A 25,530-nucleotide genomic window follows, 5' to 3' on the forward strand; every position below is an offset into this window, starting at 1 on the left:
CTTCATTTTCAGGCTGGTGTTGTGGATTTGGAGCTAAATGTTGTGCCTGGGGCACGTCGTGTATTAATGATACTCGTTACCTGGAGAGGTTGGAAAAAGATATACGTTTCTTCCCTGTTCCAAAACCAAAATCAAACCCTGAAAAGTGTAGGGTTAGCTAGCTAGCTACTGAAGATATAGCCTACTGAATGTATACACATGCTGCTTTTGCATTTTAATGATTATAACAGTGAAACAAAGAGCGACCCTGCTGTACAGGAACCAGTGAAGGGAAGCAGGGAAACTTTGCTCATATTCAACCAGCTGTGGGTCATTGCATAGATCCCTGCCCGTCCGGTGGCAGATATCCGGGTGCTGGCAGCAGCACGGAGGTGAAGCCAAACCCTGTTCATCTGCACACACTGTGTGCCACACAGCTGGTTCAATATCAGCAAAGTTTCCCTTTATATTCATTGTCTTGTGTGGTGATCGGCAGTGATGTGGTGGTTCACTTTCACGCTGTGATCTGTAGTCTATAGTTCGGCTTTAGCTTCTAACTATCTTTGTCTTTTTAACCTGTTGTTGCTGCTGAGTCAGTTCGACATCCTGGATATATCCTTCAAACACAGACTGTAGACCCCTCTGTCTGCTTCTCTCTGGAATCACTCTGTCATTTGTCTAAAAATTTGATAATATTTCATCAGGGAGTGCAGTTAGTTCCAGTGTGGGCTCCATGCTTACTCCAACAGCTTGTCGGACCATCACAAAGTGGTGGGGCTTAGCGAAGGGTGAATTCATTCTGTCTTCTAATACATGGCTGATCAAATGATCTGTACAATGGGAGCATAAGAGTTGCAGGTTCTCGCTGTACAGAAAGGCAAATTGAAATGTGTAGTGTGAGATAGTACAAAATTATAAAAACACATTGTTGCTCAGCTAAAGCTTTAGACACAAATTAACCATCAGAGGGAATTTACGCTTGACAAATACAAGAAGGAAAGAAGGAAGCCTGACACAAATTAGACAACAAATGCCTCCCAATCCAACACATGCAGATTAGAACAATTTTAAAAAATGTCACAAATTTAGCTCCAATGTGATCAGACAGACTTGATAAACAAACACGATTCACACAGTCTCCACACTGGGGACTGACGCAGATAAATAGGAATCATGAGGTTCATGGTTGACAGTAGTGTCTTGTCCTGGTGTCCCTGTCAGAGTTAAGCTGAAGCTCATGGGGATGACACTGTGTGTCTAATAACTCTGCACTGCACTGCAGAGCCGCTCTGTTTGCTGCAGTCACGACTGCCCCACAGAAACAACCAAACAGAGGACAGCAGGACAGGAAATGGCTGACAGGATGATTTCTAATCGTCTGCTTTCTCCTCTGGCTTTGGGCTCTACAATTAATCACCAAAGTAAAAAAAAAAAAGTTCATGCTTTACAAATACAAAACCCAAAGGAAAGTTACTTTAATCACACATGAATTATTTAATACCCATCTCACTGTGGTTAGAAGTTTATAATGTGCGTGTATGCACTCAGCAGGGACACCTAGCCAACACTAACGCAGTCTAATACAACAGCCTTATAATTAGGTACAGGCATAAGTACTCGATTTGGACGTCAGTATTCATCCAATGTATAGAACAATCCCAGCCCAGCCTTCTTCATGTGAACTTTTTTATTTTGTTTTTTGACTTTTTTCTTCACCATGGGTAACATCCTTTGTTATTATAGAGTTCTGCGCAGCGTATTGCTTCAGCAGCGTCTTCTTGCCCCACTGTCGTTCTGTCTCTGTTTACCATGAGACGACTCCTGTGGAAGTGTCAGCTCTGAGCCTGGGAAAAGTGATCGCTATATTATGTTGTCGCCCCCACAGAGTCGGCGCAGAGCGGGCTGAGAGCGCATTAGGAGGAGGCTGTAGTCATGATACAAAAGCTCTGTGTGGTAGCTGGATTCAGGGTTCCCAAGGTCATGGAAAACCTGGAAAAGTCATGGAATTCCAGTTACATTTTCCAGGCCTGATAAAGTCATTGAATTAATAAAAATCATTGAAAGTTTTGTGAAAGTCAAGTCTCCGTGGACTGAGCTACTGCCGCCCTATTGGCCAACAAAAATTGCCAGAGCTATATTTCAGATCATTTTGGTGGGGAATTGGGTTTATTTTATTTTATTTATTATGGTGTCGTCAGGAAATAAAAGTCCCATGGTAGGGGGGCATGCTAGTTGTGGAAGCTCTTTGAGGCTCCTCATCATATGGTTAAGTCCACCCTCGTTCTAGGATTTGTCTTTACCCAGCTGGCACAGGACGTCAGTATGATGTCAGAAAAACATTGGATTCTTACATCGGGCAGATGTTTAATTTTGGTTGGAATGAAAATTGGGTTGATGACATTGTAAATGTCTAAAGACATTAGAATTTTATGTTGTGTGGACATTGACATTATGGTCAGCTGTGGCTCAGAGGTAGAACGGGTCGTCCACCAATCTCAAGATTGGCGTTTGATCCCCGGCTCCTCCAGTCCGCATGTCAAAGTTTCACTGGGTAAGATACTGAACTCATCCGAGTGGTTACTGAGTAGCAGGTGGCACTATGTATGATAGCTTTGGCCACCAGTGTGAATGTGTGTGTGTGGATGGTCCCAACATTGAACTTTGATCACAACCTAAATTCAACTGAATATCAACATCTAATGATGCTAGCTAAAGCCAAGTGAGTGACTGCTCAGGCTGCTGGAACATCAACGCATGCTATTGTGTGTTTCACCAAGACGGGGAAATCAAGGGTCCAAAAAACAAAGAAAAGAAAGGGAAATAAAGCAGACTGACTTTCACTGCCCCTGAGTGAAGGCACAACAGTTGTAATGCCAATGAATATTAGGCTAGAAAATACATTATTGATAAAACGTGACTTCCAGTATGTAGCATGCCCACTTCCTATCTTCTGTCCAACTGCAGAGACAATCATTTTCTTGGTTGAACAGATACACTTACAGCAAATAATGTCTCTGCACAGTAGAAATTTAGTTTGGGACAATAGATTGTTGATCGACTGGACTACTGAAAAAATAGTTGTTCTTTTTTTAGTTTTTAGGCTTTTTTTGTTTTGTTTTGTTTTGTTTAGTTTTTTACCGTTTTTCTTGGATGAATGTACTGGGTGTACGGTGGAGGTCATCCTATATGGTGTCAGACAGTCAGTTGATTTGGCTCTGGCTATACAACCTAATGGAACATGAGCATAGTGCACACTGCTGTGGCTCATGTAGCTGACCAAGAAAGAGCACAGCCGCTGTCTCCATTGGAAATAATGGCCTTGCTGTTGGTGTGAAAGCCCTGTCATACTGAGAGCATTGTTTTCACTGGGAAAAACAAAACAGGCTCTGAAACTAAATGTTCCAAAGTTTGAGTCAGTTTCTCTTAACATGCCTGATGTGATTATGTTTTGCTCAGCTCACAGAGGCGCCTGCTGCATGGATCCCAGTGACATTTTATCAATTTCAGTTGGTCAATATCTTTCTCCAGACTCCAGGTTTTCAGTGTTTTTTCCCCATGGCCTGTCTTACTACAGTGCTTTAATCTGAGACATCCTCTGTGTATCAAACCTCCTTATTTTATCATCCATGAAATTGTGTTTACTCTATTTGCTTCTGTTTACTATTTTTGTCCTTTTCTTCTGCCCTCTTGAGGGCCTGGTGCATTTAGATTTTCCTCTTCCCTCGTAGCCTTTGGGCTTCGTGGAACATAAATGTTCCCACGTGTTTTTGCTGATGTGGGAGTGACAGGAGACCAGAGACCATCAGTACAACAGTGCTGGTATAGTGATGTCCCGTGCACAGACATCATCAGTGCAGTCACTGACATGTGAATCACAAGCCAGCCAGGCGGAAAATTGCCAGTGGCTTGTTAATAGGATGCTGTTTAACCAGGGGAAGACTGGGAAGAGTGTGTGTGTGTGTGTGTGTAGCATACTGCTTTATGAAGCTGAACCTCCACAGCATGGAGAGACTGATCATAGCAGTACAATATACATGCAGTTTTGTGTTAGCATGCAGACACAGGGTATGATGATATTTGAACAGTAAGTCTAAAGATGAATAACGACTCTTAGAAACTGACGTGTGTACTAATCAAGCAAATACAAGTCCATAAAATTCAGTAAGCGCATGTGATGGGTGGACACAGTTAACAGGCACCTGTAGATCGTGTTCTCTGTGCTATTACATAAGTTGCTTCTTTGAGAATACTTTGCTCTTGGACCCTATACGGTCAGCAACAGTACTCAGGTAGGCTGTGGTGTTTAAACCATGCTCAGTTGGTACTAAGAAAATCTCCCCCACACCATTACACCACCAGCAGCAGCCTGAAGCGTTGATACAAGGCAGGATGGATCCATGCTTCCATCTGAATGTGGTTTTTCCAATCTTCTATTGTCCAGTTTTGGTGAGAAAACCCGTGTGAATTGTAGCCTCAGTTTCCTGTTGTTAGCTGACAGGAGTGGCACCTGGTGTGGTCTTCTGCTGCTGTAGCCCATCTGCTTCAAGGTTGGACAAGGTGTTGTTGCTTCAGAGATGCTCTTCTGCACACCTTGGTTGGAACCAGTGCTTATTTGACTTCCTGTTGCCTTTCTATCATCTTGGAATCTTCAAAATCTTTCTAAACTAACTATATACTTGGTCTTCAATATGTCAATACTGTCACCAAGATGTACTTTATGTATGAAATTTGGTGATTACCTGGTCAATCATGAGAGATTTCTGACCTTAAAAACTAATATATTAGCTTTTAGTAAGTCATCACCCATGAGTATTTCAAGACACGAAAGTCTGAGGTTTAAATCAGTGAAGACAGATGAGGACAGAGGTCAGACTTTTTTGAAACAGCAGCTTTCAGTCAATGCACCTAAAATCAAGTGACTGTTAGCCACCTGCAGGTCGAAGTAACATCAGCCATAATAGTTAGAAAAAATACTATTCACAAAGACAGCTCAGCTGTTACTTTGTTTTCAGAGAATTTGCCTAGCTCATTGTACTATGTGATGTGATATGCCGGTTTCCTTTGGCATATCTGGCACTCAATTGTTTGTGGGTCATTTTTGCGAATTTTGAAACTATTAAATATTGACTATTGACATGACGTTCATGACATCTTGGTGGCTCATCTATAAGCATATCCTGTGTGGTCAAACTGTTCCAATTTCAGTAGTTCTTAACTGCTTGTGACTGATGTTAGATGAAAGTGAATTGGAGTCACAAAACTATCTTTAAGTTTAAATAGAAAATAACCAATAATAATAATATTAATAAATAACTAATAATGATAAGAAATGTTGACGCAGAATGACTAATGTGAATAATGTTGGATTACTATTTTAAATCCCATTCCTGGTGTTTGCAATATAGTGTAAATACACGGTACTCCCATTGTAAAGAATTAACAAAATAGGCTAGCCTCAGGAAAAACATTTTCCTTTTCGATGAGTCTTGGAGCTGTCGCTGCAGCTGCACTTGTCTTTGTCTTCCATGTGTTGTTTTTCCTTGTTGCTGGTAAGTATTCTCCTTTTTTATGTCATTTAACAGCACACAAACACTTGTAGGCATATATGCTGCCCCGTCAGTACAGAAAGAACTTAGTACTGTAGTATTGGTTCTCGTGACCTAAATAGCCAGTGAGCTAAAACAACATGTATGTTTTAATGCAGTATTTCTATTATTTAAAAATCACCATGAGCACTGAGAGAATGCTGTTCATTAGGATTTTATTTTTTGGAGGCAAATCAATGAATATATGTACTTTATACAGTATATGAGGAGCACATCTCTACAGTTTCATAATGTAAACAATCTCTGAAGAGAAATGTATTCAGTTTAAAAGGAAGCCATAGTCTTCTGTTTTAAACTATTTACATGAATTAAAATATAATTTATAACATCAGATACTTCCGCTTCTATGAAACTAGATTTTAACAATTCAAAAATACTGAAATGCCTTTGTCTCCACATTCTCAAGACATATGAAATCACACAAAACGGAGAAGAAAAAAAAACACCATTTAAAGACATCCAAACTAAGTGGCGTATAAAAAAAAGAAACGCAAAATAAAACCAACATATGTAAAAATATAAAATCTCACTAGCAGTATTTACCTTTTTTGTTTTACCAAAAACTAAGTTAAAAAAGAAAAAAAATCATTTGTGAATTTGATAGTCATTAGATGTAAATAGACAATAAAATCAATAGTAATGAAAAACAACAAAAACAATGTATGCCCTTTGTCGAAATATTTTCTTCCACCAAAAAAACACCCACTCACATTTAGCAGATTTTGACAGTTTGCAGTCCCTACTAAGTGCCGATTTGACATCACTGTTGCCATCAAGTTTGACAGAATACCCATCAGTTTCTGTGGATTGTACAAAGGTTGATGTTTAAACGTGACACAACCATTTCGCTGATCAAACATGGACGTGGAATCTGAGGCCGGTATTGCAAGCACTCCTGTCCTGGTAGGGGCTAATTTGATGGTGTAGCTAGCTGACAGATACATTGTTTTCCCAAACTAAAACAGTAAGTGACGTAAAAACAAATAAGTGTTTTTAGAGGGCCATGGCATTGGAAACATGACATCTATAAAACTGAATCTGATGCGGCCGTCAAAAACATCACATTTTTCACGAGCCGCCACAAGCCACGCTCTTTATTGTTGTTTTATTTTTTGGTCAACTTGCCTATCAAGTTTTACAGTTTTCTTGCCATTTCCCATTTTTCTGAAATGAAGAATGGAAAGAAAGGTATTGCATTCTGACGAGGGTAATTCCCTTTGGAAGGATTTTTTTTTAAACTTTTTTTTTTCTTTTTTTCTTTTTTTGGATTCGTTGTCCATCGACCTAGGACCTAGACCGAGTGGACAGCGGTATTATTATGTTGAAATGTGTCAACGTGTTCTCAAAACACTGAGGAGAATGGTCAACATCAAAGTTTTCTATAAGAAAGTATATAATCATCTAGATATCTACACAAACACACAAATATATATTCATATATATGTATATACTTTTTATAATATGGCTATTGAAAAAAGTTTTAATTACGTCAGTAATTATTTCATAATAAACCACATTGGATTGGAAAGGAGTTGAAACAGTAATAATAAAAGCTAGTGGTAGCTTTGTTTTCCCCCCGATTGATTTTTAAGGCTTGCCATGATGAAAAATGGGGTCGTTTTGATGTAATTCACCTCTAGAACAATGGAGGCACCCTCACAGGCACAGCGGCAGCCACTGTAGAAATCCCACCACATGCTCTCAGCTTCAACAAGTCTCAATTTTAGATTACATGTTTTGCATCTATCCTGCTTAAGTACTGCAGTCTTGCAGCGTCTCCCACCAAGTTGGACCATTATCGTTCTGCCATTCTGTAATGTGTAACGAATTTGAATGAAGTAGTGGTGCAGCAGTAAAAGTTTCCTACAGTGTCTGCCTTATCTGAAACTCGAACTGGGTCAAACCAGCGACAACTTGCTTTTTTTTTTCCCTCCTTTTCATCCCTCCCACATTCCTTTACCAGAGTCATACAAGTATAGTTATTGGCTGTTAACTGATATACGAGTAAGTGCTGAATGCAACTCAGATTTGAACAAATCTGTGCACCATCAAAAGGTGGTGATAACATAGTTACAACGGCTTCCTTTCAATGAGAAGAAAACATTGTGAGGATATTTCACTACTTGGGACGTTATTTGTGCAAGAGTATAATAGTACGATTCGTTCTGTATACGTGTTATGTGTTGACAACGCGACTAACCACATTCTTCCTGTAGTTTGTTTTTATAATTTTTTTTGTGTTTAACAGCAGTCTACATACAGTACAGTAGCCTATTGAATCTGCAGCTCAAAGATTGCCCGTGTTGTAGTTCAACAACCAACCATACACCCTTACGTTATTACCTCAGTTTTTCGGAAAGGCTGTCTTAAAGATAAGATTATTATGTATTGCATTTCAAATTGCTTTTTAAGAAAACAGAAAACATTGAAAAATATTTAGTCATTTTATAAACAGCAAAGAAATAGAACCTTCTAGTGTGATGGTCTAAAGGGATACTTGGATCTTTTTTGTCTTTCTTTTTAAACAGTGTTGGACTTTGTGTGAAGTTATTTCAGATTTTCCCTTCATTTCCTCCCTGTACTGAACAAACATTAGAACTAAACCGACCTGACCATCTATCGACTGATTAGCAATCAACTATGACCCGCCACTTAAAAAAAAACAAACAAAAAAAACACACAATACATTTTATGTTTACAACGAGGCATAGTGCTATATACACATTTTATATTCATATATATTATATTTCTTTTTTTTTAATATGTAAACCAGCACATTCTCTCACTTTTTAGTAGTATACATACTAAGCACAAATACTCATTCAGTTGTTTGAGATTAGTTGTTGAAATGTATTTTTTTTTAATCCTTTTTTTTATAAACCGTGTTTCTCAATCAGTATGTATAGCACTAAATTGGTTTTGTTAGTTTTGGACATCAGTGAGCCTGGAGAAGGTAACGCTAGGCCTCTACTTCCTTTGCTGTTATTTTTTTTTTCTTTAAACACTGAATAAGGCGCCTTTGTACTTAGTGTGCGTTCCTAATAAAGTCAAAGGAGAATCGAGTGATGTAAACATTCAATTTTTTGTGTGTGTTACCAAGGAGTTGATTAGATAGAGAAAGGTCGAGGAAGAGGACGGGGAAGAGGGATTATTATCTGTTAAAAAGCAGGGAGTTCACCAGGCTTTGGGGAAGACCTGGAAACAAGGTCTTGAACCCACAAGAGAGACGGAAAGCGATAGAGTTAAAGTTAGAGAGAGATAGGGAGCCGGGCTGCGGATTATTGAAGTTCCCAGTCAAGGAGAGGAGGGACAGGGGGAATCAGGACGATTGGCGTGTCCCTGAATAAAACAAGAAATTCAGGGGAGTCTTCCCCTCCAAGCGCACTCAAGGACCAGCCAACCTCTGAGCCACCGTTCAACCCCTCCTGACCTGTCCTCACCGACCTGCAAGCGTCAGCAGTGTCCGACTCAAACACGAGACAAAGACAAAACACTCAGTTACACAAGGACACACAGTCGAGACTCCAAGAAACGGACACGCTAAAAACCGTTATGAGGCAAGCGAAGGAGGAGATAGAGACAGAGAGAGATTATTCCCCTCGCAAGGGGTTTAGTGGTAGGAGGAGTCATTGTATAAAAAAATCAAACACAAACCCCCAACTACCCATAACCGCCCATTAGTTGGAGAAACCCTCACGCAAAGAACATTTCTGACAAAAAAACCCCAACAAAGTAAGAGACTTACAAAAGAGGCTGGGGGAGAGCATCCAGTCGAAGGAGGAAATAAAAACACAGGGGGAGCAGGGAGGGATGGATGGATGTGAGGTAGAGATGCTCAGCTGATACAGTACCTCCCGGACGAGAAACCTGATTCTCGGCCGATTGCTCTTTCCATTACTTTCAAGCCCATCCCTCGCTCGTTCCCTGGCTGTGTAGGTTTGGTGCCACCGGATTGGCAGGTTTGGAGGCTCTCTCCCTTATTTTCACGGCGGGTGCTACTGGCTGAGTCGGGATTGTAAAATAGGCGCTACCCAGACTGCACTTCAAGCCGTGATCTTTCACATGCAGTCAACCAGACGACAAAGCAACCTCTACCTTTAAAGCACCATAAAACTCCACAATCTTTGGGCAAGCAGGAATGGGGAAAACATGATGATTACATTCAGGTTCTTGAATACATTCCATCTGAACCAACAGATTCGTCTGCTCCTGGCAATGGCAGCGGATGGATTATGGGGAGCAAATTGATACTGTTCTCCATTGCACTTTGAAATCAAATGTCAAGCTGACCCAATGTAAAGGTCACCAAAAACAAAAAAGGGATTCCTGGACAATCAAAATTCCATTTACAGTACTTTGCCCTGTGATGACTGATGGACTTTATGTGAAAGAAGATTGGACTGGAATGATCTGGATTAAGTGCGGATGTGATGGATTCATACAGAGCTCAGCAGTGAACTAAGTATGGTACAAAAGCGTCATGGCTACCATCTTTATTTCCCCATTTTAGTCCTGCTTGCTGCAGTCCAAATGTAAACAGTAAGTTTTGCATTGGCTGTGGCATGCGGGGGGTGTCATTAGGCTGCAGCCTTTATTGGACACATGTTCAGTGGGACCCTATCAAAGATACATCAAGACCCCCCTAGATGTGGAAAAAATTACCTGGAATCAACAAATGAAGCACGTAAAAACCCATTTTGGAACAACCGTGACCCTACTCTTACCCAGCTACTGTTATAACCCAACCCAAACCTTATGTCTGACTTTAGACCCCTTATTTCCAAATTTAAACCCCTTATTTCTAACTTTAGATTCCTTATTTCTAACTTTAGACCCATTCTTTCAAAATTCATGCCATTTATTTCCAACCCTAGTCCCCTTATTTTCAACTTTAGGCCCCTTATTTACAAATTGGGCCGCCCCCCTTTTTCCCCCTCAACTTAAGACCCCTTATTTCTAACTTTAGGGCCAATCCTGTAACTTGCTTTAATCTTGACAGTGGTCATTCAGTCACACTTGAAAGTTCTTTGTATAATATAGTCACATAATAGAATTTTTTAAAAAGTACAGCAGAACTTAATGGGCATTTTGTTTTTACTTTAAGTGCTTTTCCAATAAATACTTATGTACTTGTGGAATGGAAACATTTCGAGGTAAACTTTTTCCCAGAACCTAATTGGGTAATTGGGGGCCTTGATGTATAAAACGCCTACCAAACAGAGCCCTCAGCAGCCAGTAGCAGAAGCCAAAATAGTCAGCATGGCAGAGTTAGAGATTAGATTCAAAGTGGGACAGTGGAGGACAGCGGAGACATTTACCTCCTTACAGTGCATAGATCAAATCAAGGAAGCACTACAATTACAAAAAAGAAAAAAACATGATTTTTTTCTTCTTCATTTTAGATTTGTAAACTTTATCAGTCATCAAATGATTACGTTAAATGTTTTTTTATATTCTTTGTCCATAACACACACACAACAGATTTTGAAATTTATAACATCCACAATTTTCGCTAAAACAAAGCAGGGTTATTTTTTTTATTTGAATTTTTTTTGTTCTGGTTATACAACCGCACAACTTCATGGTGAACACAGCTTGCAGGTTCACCACCCGTAACCGGAAAGAGGGTAGGGGTTTCTTTTTTTATTTTTTTTTACAAAACAAACAGAACATAGAACACGCACACGCAGAAACACACACCACGACGACCAACGCAACGCAGGAATAGCAAGGATTTGCTACAGAGGTCTCTCATGCCCGCTCTTCCAAGCTGGGCAATGATGTCACCAACACAGACGGTTTTGTTATTGTTGTTCAGCAGAGAACTGAATCATTTATCGTTTTTGTTGTTGTACCATTGCTGTTAAAAGTCCTGTTTCCTCCATGGTCTCTTAACTCCTCTGGACTCCCAGTGGCTTCCTCGTTTTTAAGCAGTATCCTCCGGTGAAAGAAACTTAAAAAACAACGAGGTCCTTATCGTTACTTTATTCCAATGGTAAAAATGTAAACATTTTGCGAGGTCGCCTTGCATGGAGGTACTAAGAGGCCTGTCTTAGGGCAGAGCCGTGTAGTTGGAGGGGTGTTGCTGCAGTTTACTAAGGCTGGCCAGTCAGGGGGTGCCGTGCTGTCAGCGATGCAGGGACTTCTGGGCCTCCTTCAGCAGAGTGTCAAAGTCCAGTGCATCGTACTTGCTCTTGACGGGGCCCGGGCCGGCCTCATCTTAAAGACAGAAAATCAAGGTCAAATTGTTTATCTATACCAGTGTGAATAGTACTTGTATAAAAATTTGGCTTCGAATAACATATCAGTTATGAATCATTCATTTGATCTAACTCCGCATCAGAGAGAGAGAGTTATGACACTCGTTTTATGGCACCTGAAGATTACAGCATCCCAACACAGCACCACTTCATGCTGTTAAAACAATACTCACACCTTGGTTTAATTATTATGGAAAACCCCTTTGATTCTTTTGATCTGACGACCCTTATGGACTAAAAGAATGTGAATAACTCAATGGGTAATTGAGGAATTGATACATGTTTCTTGTTTACCATGCCCGTAAATTTCAATAATTTACTGTATTCTTTGGTGCTCACGGCTTCACTAAAATGAACTCAACGATTCAATTGTGGAGAATCAAACCAAGCATATCGTATGTAGCATCTCTGTTTTGACATTTTATGCCCATCAAAGCAGCTAAATAACATTAGCTCAAGTAGTCAACAACCCGGTTTTATACAACCCAGAACTTCTATAAAAATTAAATGTTTGGCAACTAGACCAGGCCTCTAATTGAGACGGGCGTTTTTTTTGTCAAAACTTGTAGCTACACCAGTCTAGTAAAAGGGACTGGGTGTTTAATTGGGACTAATCTTTTCATTTAAGTTTTATGGTATGTGCCTTTGTCACTACTTGCTTGTTTTAGGGATTTACATACCATCTGCGATGGTGTCGCTGTTGCTTTTTCCTGGCGTGATCTTTGATTTAACAATATAATAACCTCCTATATGAGTGTTTATTGTTTACATCATGCAAACCCAGGAGTTCATCTCCAGTGGAATCCTCTAGTAACAGACCAGTACATAGTAAAGTCTGTGAACAATGCCATTCATGATGCTGCCAAACGCGGTTAAAAAGCAGGTATGTCTCTTTTAAAACCGTCTCTTTTACATAAAGTTTAGCTTTGGTGAATTCTGATACAAAAACTTGCGCCATGATCCAGCTGCAAACCCTCTGACAAATCTGTTTTCTTAGTCTAAGTCTAGAAACAAAACTAGCTACTAATCTCTAATAGTTTCATATAGACGGCCAACACTAAACCTGGCATAGTCACTTTATCATCAAGCTTTATCATCATGCTGGTTTACTGTTCAGCCACTCAGTAAAAGTATAACTCAGTATAACTTTGTGAGTGTGTGTGTGTGTGTGTGTCATTACCAAGATCTATGTAGCGTTTCCTTGTCAGCCTCCGTAGGCCTGCAGGTCCATTCTGGAAAACAGTTTCCTGTTCTCTCCAGTGCTTCTGAACCCCTGACTGGCGGATCTTTATCACCCCACAGCGCTCCCTACAACCAGACAGGTAGAGAGACAGACACACGCATTATGATAATGATTGCTTTTGAGAGGATGAGTGGAGACATGTTACTGGCATCAGTAGAGATGGAGAGTGGTGACAAATCATGTGCATCCTGTCATTCAATGTGCATTCGGCACATGGAGGAACATGCAGTCCAATACAGAAAAACGGCAGGAGAAATGAAACCAAAAACATTCTGACTGATACCTGATCTGTATTTACTAGATCAAGTATATTTCAGGACAGTATAATTTTTGAACACATGTCCAAAGTAAGTGTAAGGACAAATGTTTGGGGTTGTAGGCAACAGAAAGAGGACACCCTTTTTAGTTTAGCTTTTTAAAGTCATATTTAATTAATCCCCATGGGTAAGTTTGTCCTCTGTAAACCACCCATTCTAACTATTTAGTATCAGTGGCCAGCAACAGTGCAGAGCCCTGGGACTCCAACTCCAGTTCTGAGGTCAATGCCTTGATCAAGGGCACATTTGTGCGTAACTTTTTACATGTATCAATTCTTTTTTTATTTTTTTTTTCGACAACTGTTGACAGGTGAACAAGATAGAAGGTAACTTAAAAACTGAGACCTTCCCTGACTTTCTGTGTTTCCATCTGGCAGCCTGTGGACTGATTTCTTTGTAAAGGACTCAGTGTGCAACCGTAGCTAATGTTAGCTAAGAAATGGAGTCCGCTTGCATCAACAAGTGACTGGCAACCACCACAACACAGAGTTTCCATTATATACATTTTTGACAGTGGCCTGGAGACAGACCTTAACACCCTGTAGCAACTTGAATTCAGCCAGAGCAAGACTGGATGCCTAAGGGCCGGGGGTCTGCCCTTTGGACCGGCCCTAGTACCTGCCAGAATAGCAGAATTTCTATTGCTGTCTCTACAGGGGTTTGACCCAGCGCTGCCTCGGGCCACCAGCCCACTGCGAACCACTGGTTTGGGTTTGCTTGAATGATTAACACCGTCTAATTCATCCAGACTTAAGGGCAAAATTGGCTTGCTGCTTCCATATGCAAATTAATTTACCAGATGACATCCCAAAGCCACCAACACCATATCCATGAGGCGTAGCTAAGTTAGAGCTAGTTGGCTAACCTTAGCTTGCTTGCTTTCTAATGTTATTGCTAGCAAGACACTGAGTGGATATGTTAGTTGGCTAGCTTGCCAAATTGTCTCACCAGCCAACATGATACTAACTTACGGTGTTAATTTAGTCAACAATAAATGATGTAACGGTTCAAAGCCCTTCCTGCTAGCCAAGAGCTAACCATGAACTATGCTCAGGTTAGCCAGCTAGCTGTACACCGTTGGTTGCTTTGTAATGTCTGCTAATAAAACAATTTGCAAATTGAAAACGAGTTAGTATAATGGAGTCAGTGGCCCAAATGAGTTATAGGAACAGTGTCAATGACACATTATCCTAAATGTTATATTTATTTCCGATGTTCTATAAACACGATGACTGTCAGTCGCAGTTAGTCTCGTGAATGTCACATCAACATTTTAGCCGATGCCCAGGTGCTCACGCTCAGAGCAACAGGATGCTGACTACGGTTCACTTAACAGCCTCAGAGTAGTGTCACCAATAACAACGTTGTTCACTCAGAAAGTTTGGAGTTTGAGCCTGGGACTCCTGTTAGTGCCAGATGTCTCATAGGCAGGAGTCAGTGGTTATGTATGTTGCAGAAAGAGGTGTCCCAACTTTTTCGACAAAGAACTGAAAATAGTGGCATAAATGATGACTCAGCATTGGAGCAAAAACAGGAACACCAGAGGCTCAAACTGCTGCAGCAGTCATTACAATGTTAGTTTGCACAAGTACCACCAGACCTTTTCTTTCAGACAAGAGATTAAGAGAAGATATTAAAGTATATTTAAAGTTGTTCCAACAAATTGTCAGTTTGTGATTTTCAGTCCTGCTGAAGACTTTAAAATGTTTGTAGCCCACTGACTGGCAGGATTGGTTCCTCAACAACTTCCTTCTTTTTGTTTTGTGGTGTTCTTACATCTCAACAGTTTCCCAGAAGTTGCCACATTACTTCAGGGGAGTTGAGACAGGCTTTTCTGATGACTTGCTATTTACACTCCAGGTCCAGTGACTCAGTTTTTTTAACGTTAATCTCTCAATGTACTATGAATTAATGACACTGAAACATTACCTGACTACAATACTTTCATTTTGTTTTACGGGCTGCATTTTAAAACTGTCAAACTGCGACCGATAGCACAAGAACCAGGTTAACTGCATCTCGAAAAAAAAGTTCTCCTATCTTCTCTTTTCCAGCGGGAGGAATCCAGATCAGGACACTTACTCATTGCAGATGATGACTTTGCAGTCCTCAGGTTTGCCGAAAACCTGGAAGCGTTTCCTCAGCATGTTCTGGGTCACGCTGGTTGGCAGGTTGTGGATGTAAAACACCTGGCAGTTGTCCTGGCAACAGGGAAACCATGGCAACAGTCAGGACAAAGGACAATACAGAATACAGATAGACGTGGGAACTGAAGCAGGAAGGCTGAGTGTAGGGCGGCATCCTGAGGCTCAACACTTCACATGCCCCTCTTCATCTGCATGCAGTCTGTTGTTCTGATCCTGCAGCTGTAGTATCCTTCTGAAGATACATTATGTGTTATGAGTTTGCTTATGTGTGTTTACACGTGAAAACGCATGTACCAGAATCATCTTTGGATGCTTCAGGGCATGGACTATTTGACTTTTAGAAGTGTGTTGTACAGTCTGGTGAGCTCAGGGCTACTGAGGTGGAGTTATTTTAAAGTTTCAGTATGCAAAAGAGCCTGAATGTTCTTTTTACCTCGTCAGACTTGGCTTTGTTCCTCTGTTCGTCGTCGGGACAGATCTCCGAGTTTTCACTATAAGAGGACAAGGAAGAAAAGGAGACACAGAGAGAGGATAGTGAGTGAGATAAGGGCGGACACAAGGTGAAACTGAAATGTCAGACATGAGGAAACAGGTGAACTGCGGCAAAAAAGGAGACTTTCTCCCACCGACTGCAGCACAGCATCGCTCTGTTCTCCTTTCTCTTACATCCCCACCCTTTTCCCTGCCATTGTCTTCCATGTACAGAAATAATATGACCACTGACCTTATTCTCAGTGAGACAGCCAAGTCAAACTGTATCTTACACAGGTAGAAATGAATACTGACCTTATTCTGAGTTAGAGCAGTACAGTCTCAGAGTGAAATGTTTATAGAACAGTTCTTTTCATACTGTATTTCTGTTGACATGCTACAGATGGTAAAGCCTGCCAGTGACTGAATACATCACCTTCACAGTCCAGTGCATCACCGTATGTACAGTGCGTAACCTTAACTAGGATTTAAAGGTGCTTTATGGAAGTGGCCCCTGGCATTCAACCTAATCTTTCTGTCATTTTGGTGCCTTTGTTTACTCTCTAGGGTTGCGTGATGATATACTGTTACTATTTGGATGATACACATTTTTCCACTGTCGGAGATTTTTCCATTTTGCAAACATGCTGTTCCTGTAGCCATTCTTTGATACAGCTACACGAGTACATTTATACTGGTTGGTTTGCCGTATGTGGCCCAATGTGTTGAGAAAATTACTTCAGAGTTGTACTTGGATTGACTTGGAGTGTATAAATGTCTAAAATGTCCTTCAATAATGCAGAGTTGTTATTTCTTTCACATCCTCTTTGGGGTTTATCTCGGTCTAATCCTGCGTTCTACTTGTATTGTTTCCTTCCCCCCCGCCACATTCTTCCTTTTCTTTCTCTCGATCTGATACTCCCCCTCTACATTTCATTGTCAGTCTTATCTCCTTGACCCACATCTTAACACCTCTTCTTCCCCTCCTCCTGCAGACGCCGTCTCTCTGTCTCACCTGGAGTCTGTCTTGCTAGCGGGGGAGTCGGGACACAGGTGGAGGATAGGCGAGGGTGAGCGAGATGCACACGAACGCTCCGCCTCTTCCTCTGAGGCCGGTGGTGTGGCAGCTGCCGACTGGCAGTGCGACGGCGCCGTTGACGGTATCACCACTGGCGTCGTCTGCTGCTCGAGCGGTTCTGCAACCTCTGACACCACCAGCCTTTCGCTGTTCTCCTTTCCATTTCCATCCGCTACCTGATCGTCAGCTGCTTTGGGTGCTGAGGTGCCAACTCCATCGCTCCCTCCTTGCGCCTGCAATATGGCGCCCAGCATGGCGGCACTACGCTTGCGGCTCTCCCCGAGGCTCAGCGCACAGTAGTCGTGGTCACCAAAGGTGCGGTGGGTGTCGCTGTCACCAGCCTGGCCCATGCGCCGCAGCTGGGCGTACAACTCTGTCTGCTGTGGAAGCTTGCGCTGGTGATGAGCGCGGCTCAGCCAGGATGAGCCCTTCGTGGCAACACTGGTGTTGGTGCTTGAGGACTCGCTGCCACTTCCTCCACCATCCCCACTACTGCCACCACACGTTCCTTCACCTCCCTTTCCTCCATCTGCCGGTTTGAAGAGCTCATCCTCCACTGGTTTGTGAGGCGGGGTGGTGGGAGGGGTGAGACCTGAGGAGAGAGGGAAGAGATACCCACATGAGCAGGAAATGAACTGAACCCTGCCAGGACATATTCCAACACATTACCCTCATGTATCTACAGTGTATATGCAGGAATACTGAACATTGATTCAATGCCTTTAAGACTTCTTTAAAGAAAATGTCTTTATATATGAAGATCTCGTCACCACTTTCAATCACATTTATTATACTCTGATTGCGAGGTAACACAACTAAACGGTCTGAGTTTGTGATAACTCCTTGGACAGTTTTATCAACAGATGGGTCAACAGAGTGGGAACAAAGCACAAGAGAATGAACTGAGTGACTAACCCAATGCAAGGTTTATCAGAAGGACTAATGTCCGACATACACAAGAGGTAGAAATGATTCCTACAAAACAGATGCTCATTTGAACTCTTTATTATTATTATGAGTGAGTTATCATGTTTTATTTGTGTGACATGGCACATTTTCGGAGTTGTAAACAGTCTGACCAAAACATTTAATGTTGTTGTTGTATTGTGTATACATGATAAACTTTCTATATGTATTTGTGTTCTTTCACCTTCTTGTATGAACATAATAGCTAAATGTTTATATTTAGCTATTATGTTCTTTTGACCAGCTTCCTTGACCCTGTTATTTGTAGCTCTATTTCTATTTCTGTGTATAAATATTAAAAGCAAACAACTTTTTTATGTGTACACATTCCTGACTAATAAACCTGAGTCTGTTTTGTTCTGTGACTCTTTTTTATGTATAGTATGTCATAAAATGTCAATAAAAGACATATTATACTATGTCATAAAAATGTCACAATAAAGTATGTCTAAAACAGTTTTTAAAAAAATTAATTAAAAACAATTGTAGTATATTGTGTCAAAAAAACCCCAAAACAATCATGGTATACTATGTCCTAAAATTACATGACAAAACATCATAGTATATTATGTTGTCCCAAATCATGAAAAGAAAAGTCAAAGTATAGTATGTCATCCTAAATCATGATAAAACTTAATAGTATAGTAAGTTGTCGAAAATAATGAAAACAAGTCATAGAATACTATGTCGTTCAAAATCATGTAAAAACTTTGTAGCATAGTATGTCGTCCGAAATCATAAAAAAACATCATTGTATAGTATGTCGTCCGAAATCAAGATAAACCGTCACAGTATAGTAAGTTGTCAAAAATAATGAAAAGAAGTCATAGTATCTCATCCGAAATCAGTAAAAAATTCGAAGTATAGTATGTCGCCCAAAATCAAGAAAAAACGTCATAGAATGGGATGTCGTCCGAAATCAGGAAAAAAAGTCATAGTATAGTATGTCGTCCTAAATCATGAAAAAAAGTCATACTATAGTATGTCGCCCAAAATCATGAAAAAAAGTCATACTATAGTACGTCGTCCCAAATCATAAAAAAAGTCATAGTTTAGCATGTCGTCCTAAATCATGTAAAAAAGTCATAGTATAGTATGTCGTCCGAAATCAGGACAAAAAGTCATAGTATAGTATGTCGTCCCAAATCATGAAAAAAAGTCATAGTATAGTATGTCGTCCCAAATCAAGGAAAAACTTCAAAGTATAGCATGTCGCCCAAAATCAAGAAAAAACGTCATAGAAAAGCATATCCTTAAAAATCATATAAAAACTTTATACTATAGTATGTCGTCCGAAATCAGGAAAAAAAAGTCATAGTATAGTATGTCGTTCAAAATCATGAAAAAAAGTCATAGTATAGTATGTCGTTCAAAATCATGAAAAAAAGTCATAGTATAGTATGTCGTCAAAAATCATGAAAAAAAGTTATAGTATAGTATGTCGTCTGAAATCAGGACAAAAAGTCATAGTTTAACATGTCTATAATCATGAAAAAAAGTCATAGTATAGAATGTTGTCCGAAATCATGTAAAAAAAGTCATAGTATAGCATGTCGTCTGAAATCATGAAAAAAGTCAGTTTAGCATGTCGTCCAAAATCATGAAAAAAAAGTCATAGTATAGCATGTCGTCCAAAATCATGAAAAAAAAGTCATAGTATAGCATGTCGTCCAAAATCATGAAAAAAAAGTCATAGTATAGCATGTCGTCTGAACTCATGAAAAAAGTCATAGTATAGTATGTCGTCCTAAATCATGAAAAAAAGTCATACTATAGTATGTCGCCCAAAATCATGAAAAAAAGTCATACTATAGTATGTCGTCCAAAATCAGGACAAGAAGTCATACTATAGTACGTCGTCCCAAATCATAAAAAAAGTCATAGTTTAGCATGTCGTCCTAAATCATGTAAAAAAGTCATAGTATAGTATGTCGTCCGAAATCAGGACAAAAAGTCATAGTATAGTATGTCGTTCCAAATCATGAAAAAAAATCATAGTTTAGCATGTCGTCCCAAATCATGAAAAAAAGTCATAGTATAGTATGTCGTCCCAAATCAAGGAAAAACTTCAAAGTATAGCATGTCGCCCAAAATCAAGAAAAAACGTCATAGAAAAGCATATCCTTAAAAATCATATAAAAACTTCATACTATAGTATGTCGTCCGAAATCAGGAAAAAAAAGTCATAGTATAGTATGTCGTTCAAAATCATGAAAAAAAGTTATAGTATAGTATGTCGTCTGAAATCAGGACAAAAAGTCATAGTTTAACATGTTGTCTATAATCATGAAAAAAAGTCATAGTATAGCATGTCGTCCAAAATCATGAAAAAAGTCAGACTATAGAATGTTGTCCGAAATCATGTAAAAAAGTCATAGTATAGAATGTTGTCCGAAATCATGTAAAAAAAGTCATAGTATAGCATGTCGTCCAAAATCATGAAAAAAAAGTCATAGTATAGCATGTCGTCCAAAATCATGAAAAAAAAGTCATAGTATAGCATGTCGTCTGAACTCATGAAAAAAGTCATAGTATAGTATGTCGTCCGAAAAAAAGAAAAAACTTCGAAGTACAGTATGTCATCAAAAATCATGAAAAACATATGTAGTATGTTGTACTAAATCATGGAAAAAAAAAGTCATAGTGTAGCATGTCGTCCGAAATCATAATAAAACGTCATGGTATAGTAAGTTGTTAAAAATCATGAAAAAATGACAAAGTATACAATTTGTCAAAAATGTCATTAACACCAGATAATGTCAAATCTGATTGGATTGTATAAATAAACTCAGAATCCCACTTGCGCAATGATTAATTTCATGTAAACTGTAGCATACACGCTGTTGGGAAAAATATAATTATTGGGGGAAAAAAAACTACAAAATTTGACTGGAATCCAAAAAATGGTGTTTCAGACCCAGGGGACACCCTGAACCTGATGATCCTGATACTTTTACAGTTTTTATTTTTATTACAAATATTTAAACAAACCAAACAAATAACATAGAATGTGTAAATTACTGATGTTTGAGGTGCTAGTAGGCATTTTGTTATCTCAGGTTTAGACAGAACCAGACTAGCTGTTGCCCCCGTTAAGCTAGCAGGCTTGGCTCCAGCTTTATCCAGATATGAGAGTGGTATCCATTTTCTCATCTGACTGCTAAATGTCAAACTGTTCCTTTAAGAAGCATCTTTTAAGCATCTTCAGCTCAAGAGGTAATCCATCTCGGCTTCCTGTTACTTCTGATACCAAACCAAATAAGATTTGGTCCCACAATCCCTGTCCTTTATCACTGTATCTTTGGAGCTATAACCTGTTGACATCATCATATATCCAAACAAACAATAGTGTAAACATGAGCTGTGTTTACCTGCTGTTCCACACAGATCCACACTGAGCGTCTGCTCGAAAGGCTTGGTGCTGTACTGGGACTCTCTGGTGAGGAGACACACAGATCAAAGAGGAGAGAAATTATAGACTGCTGTGTCATGTTGGAATCTGTTGTATTTTTCAAACATCCAAAATCAACAAGAATCCAGTACCAGCCCTGAAGGGCTTCCCACTGAAAGCTTTCCTCCTATCCTAAAATAAAAACGGCACAGTTTCAGCTGATGTCTGCTGAATTTGAATTATGTTTCCCCCTGTAAATGCTACCGGCATTTCTCGGCGCTCCTCATTTCTTATCACAACAACCATACGTACTCCGCTGTCCTCTCCCCTATTCTTCTTCTGCTTTCTATTTCTGGCTGTCTGTTTCTGTTTCTCCAGTTGCCATGAAAGGCAGGAGCGGTGCCGAGTGGATTGGCTTCAGGCGGGATATTACTTACCCTCCACAAAGAACAGGAGAGTAAAATAAAATAAAGAAAACACACAACTCTTTCTTTTTTTGGTGAGCGCTTCAGAAGACAGATTCATTTAGGAGATGGACGCACGCCAGCGGTTTGTACAGGGAAACATTCAGCTTTGTGACTGGTTAGAGCTGGAGAAGTTCCAGGGTTTGAGGCTGGATGGTGGGGAGGTTAATTTGGAAAAGTAAGAGCAGTGAGGGCGCTCTGTCTGGCACAGATTAAAATCTGAGAAAGCCAGCCAGAGGTCCCAATTCATTAGGGATCCTGGAATAAAATCTCTGAGTTTAGGCCTGGTTTATCTTGTTACAAATTCCAAACATTATACAGGCTTATGAGATTATACATGACTGCAAATCATTTTCTAACTGGAATTACCGCCTCACAGATGTATGCCTCTGTGCACCAGTCGAGTTGCAGATGCAGTTTACATCCATGTCTGTGAAAACATGGATGTTTCATACACAACTTAAGATCTATACAATCAGCACGAGGTGGGCACCCAAGATTAGTGTCAACAATTCAGTATCTGATCAAATGTCTCCCCTTCTGTTCCTGAGACATGACGTCATAGCCAGAAAGGTGTTTTTGCAGAACATTATGATGTCACAGTGACGCTGACCTTCGAACTTTTGGACATAAAGGCGGATTCATACTTGTGCGTCAGCTCTATGCAGAGCCTACACCGTTGAGTAATGGCCAAAAACATGTGTCATGAAGTCACTCTGACTTCAACCATCAAATTTTTTTCAGTTCATTCTTGAGTCCAGTGGGGCGTTTGTGCCAAATTTGAGTAAACAGCATCAAGGCCTTCTTGAGATATTGCATCCATGATAATGAGACTGACGTGGTTGTGGTGACCTTGACCTTTGATAACCAAATTATAATCAGTTCATTGTTGAGTCCGAGCAGACGTTTGTACCGAATTTGAAGAAATTCTCTCAAGGTGTTCTTGAGATATTGTGTTCAAGAGAACGAGACGGACAAGGTTACAGTGACCATGACCTTTCACTTACAAACACCAAAATCTAATTAATTCATTGTGAAGTCGAAGTGGAGTGTTGAGATATGGCCAAAAACAGGTTTCTAGAAGTCAAAGTGACCTCTGAATTCAACCATCAAATTTTTTTTTCAGTTCATTCTTGAGTCCAGTGGGGCGTTTGTGCCAAATTTGAGGAAACTGCCTCAAGGCCTTCTTGAGATATTGCATTCACGCTAATGAGATGGACGTGTTGACATTGACCTTGACCTTTGACCACCAAATATCCAAGTGAACATCCCATTTAATTTGAGGAGATTCCCTACAGGTGCTCCTGAAACATCACGTTTGATAGAATGAGAGACACGAGGTCACAGTGACCTTGACCTTTGACCTATGTCCACCAATATCTAATCGGCTCATCATTGAGTCAAAGTGGACACTTGTGCAAAATTTGAAGACATTCATTCGAGGCGCTCTTGAGATATTGTGTTCACAAGAATGAGACAGACCAACAATCCGAAAACACAATGCCTCTGACCTCGGCTATCACAAGCATGGGGGCATAAAAATTGATTCAGGCTCTCTTTTTAAAGCCTGGAGACAATCTTTAGGAGACATTTATACAGCTAATAGTGATCTGAGATTTACAGTCCAGCCTGATCTGGATAGTTGTGTCAAACTTTGCTGTACTGGCTGTAAATGTGTTCATTAGCGTTGTGTTATGTGTCAGTCAGTTGAGTCTTAACTTTGTTCCAGAAGCTTTCCCTCCCTGCCAACAACAAATCCCCGGGCCAAACACTCAATACTTGGAAGTGAAAATGTATGAATTATGGACTCCCACCACATCGTCAAGCACTAGATTATATAATTGGGACAATAAAACAAATAGGATCAAATCAATTAGAGCTGAATTTTAAAAATTAAAGGTGATTAGCGCAAGTAGTTAGCGTGTTTACAGGCATTAGATTAGTTCGGCTGAAACAATCCTCTGCTCCTTAATGGAATCTGTGTCCCGCTCAGCGCTCATAAATAAACGATTCCCATGATGTTGCATGCATTTCCTCAGAAATGTGGAACAGCAGCTTCAGAACCATTTGGAATTTACATCAGATGTTAGGAGAGGAAACTCCACCTGGAAGAGGAGCCTTAACTATTATACATTTAAGTGCATACTAATGCATGCTTGGACTTGGACAATACAGTAATTTTACATAGCCTGCATTCAAATCAATTCATCTAGAGGAGCGATAAAAGCTCATATTTAAAGTTTATATCTTCCACTTTGGCTCGAGTTGATGATTATCTAGAGTCTTTAACACAACATTAATTATCATCAAAGACACTCTTAACGGCTTCTATCCGACCCAACAGTGAGCCCAAATGGAAAATTTTACAGAAACAATCTTCTAACTACCAGATGCTGTTTGATATTTGCACCTGTCCAAATATTTAGCAATCTGAATTTTAAGAAGCAGTTTGCATCAAGGCCCAGGTCTAACATTTCTCTTCGTCAAAGCAGATGTTTGTCATCGCATGATTTCCCAGGAGGCATCTACTTTACACCTGTCTGCTCTGCAGAGGCTGCTCAAGCTTTTTTGTTTTAATGCAGAAATAAAGACGAATTTTAGATTCCTGGAAAATTAGCACACTAAAAATTCAACCATGGTGAATTTGGTTGTAATTCACCATGGCTGGTTGTAATTACAAAGTTGGATATCTCACATGGAGATGAAGTTCCAAACTGTAAGGCAGAATTCATACTTCCACAGCGTAGGCACATCGTCGACATAGAGTCTACGCCGTAGCCTGACATGCAGCTCCCAGAAATATAACTACATGTGCTGATGCAGACCTTCTGTTTATCTTTGTAAGCTGAAACCATTTCCCTCAGTGGAACGAATATTTTATTTACAAAAGTCTGAAAACGTGCATTGGAATTTTTTAGTAAAGCTGCAGTGAATCAGGCTCTTAATATCGCAACAATCCCCCCAAATAAAAGCCTGCAAAATCCTGCACAGACTGATTATAATCAACTGAAAGTTCCATAAGAGCCACGAACAAAAGACATTTATGAAAAGATGCTTCTGCAATTCTCAACATTAAGAACTAACTCTGCAACTGCAGACAAAAATGCTGCATGAAAAATGAAGGAGTGCTTTTACAAAGCCACTCCTGTATGATGAAACACAGCAGGTACTTCTCACAGAAGGAGAGAAACTCACCCTGTGGACTTGGGGTTGAGAGGCAGACAGAGGCAGGCGCGCTTCTCTGCAATCAGAATAAAAAGCAAGTTACAACCATGCATAACTTTCCATGCTCAGAGGAGTGTTTCACCGTGATTTTTCCCTTAACAAATCTTAGGCTACATTCACTCTGCGACTGAGTGTCTTCTCTCTGGTATTTTCTAACCAATTATGTGACTCAGATCTTAATAATCAGTCACATTTTTAAACTCTGTTCTGGATCACATGGATCATGTTTAAACCTAGTGGTGAGACATTTGAGCTTCAGTATATGTGACTTATCACAGACATGAAATGAACTCCACATCATTCACACCGTCACATTTGTCAGAACATCAGTGTTACAGCAGCTTGGCAGCGCCGTGTTAGCTCAGAGGATGACGAGACAAAAA

General features: G+C 40.0%; 1 protein-coding gene across 1 annotated transcript in view; it reads right to left on the reverse strand.

Annotated features, from left to right (window-relative positions):
• Positions 1 to 7,518: 7,518 nt before the first annotated feature.
• ppargc1b (peroxisome proliferator-activated receptor gamma, coactivator 1 beta) overlaps positions 7,519 to 25,530 on the reverse strand; it is a 134,910-nt gene continuing 116,898 nt past the window's right edge. The window contains exons 6-12 of the mRNA XM_049586423.1: positions 25,118 to 25,163; positions 21,439 to 21,503; positions 17,039 to 17,693; positions 15,986 to 16,043; positions 15,488 to 15,606; positions 13,026 to 13,153; positions 7,519 to 11,804 (exon numbers count right to left, since the gene is read on the reverse strand). Coding sequence (XP_049442380.1) covers positions 11,713 to 11,804; positions 13,026 to 13,153; positions 15,488 to 15,606; positions 15,986 to 16,043; positions 17,039 to 17,693; positions 21,439 to 21,503; positions 25,118 to 25,163 — 1,163 coding nt within the window. The 3' untranslated portion in view covers positions 7,519 to 11,712. The remainder of the gene's footprint in view (positions 11,805 to 13,025; positions 13,154 to 15,487; positions 15,607 to 15,985; positions 16,044 to 17,038; positions 17,694 to 21,438; positions 21,504 to 25,117; positions 25,164 to 25,530) is intronic.

The sequence above is a fragment of the Epinephelus fuscoguttatus genome, linkage group LG9, assembly GCF_011397635.1.
Source record: "Epinephelus fuscoguttatus linkage group LG9, E.fuscoguttatus.final_Chr_v1".
Lineage (NCBI taxonomy): Eukaryota > Metazoa > Chordata > Actinopteri > Perciformes > Serranidae > Epinephelus > Epinephelus fuscoguttatus.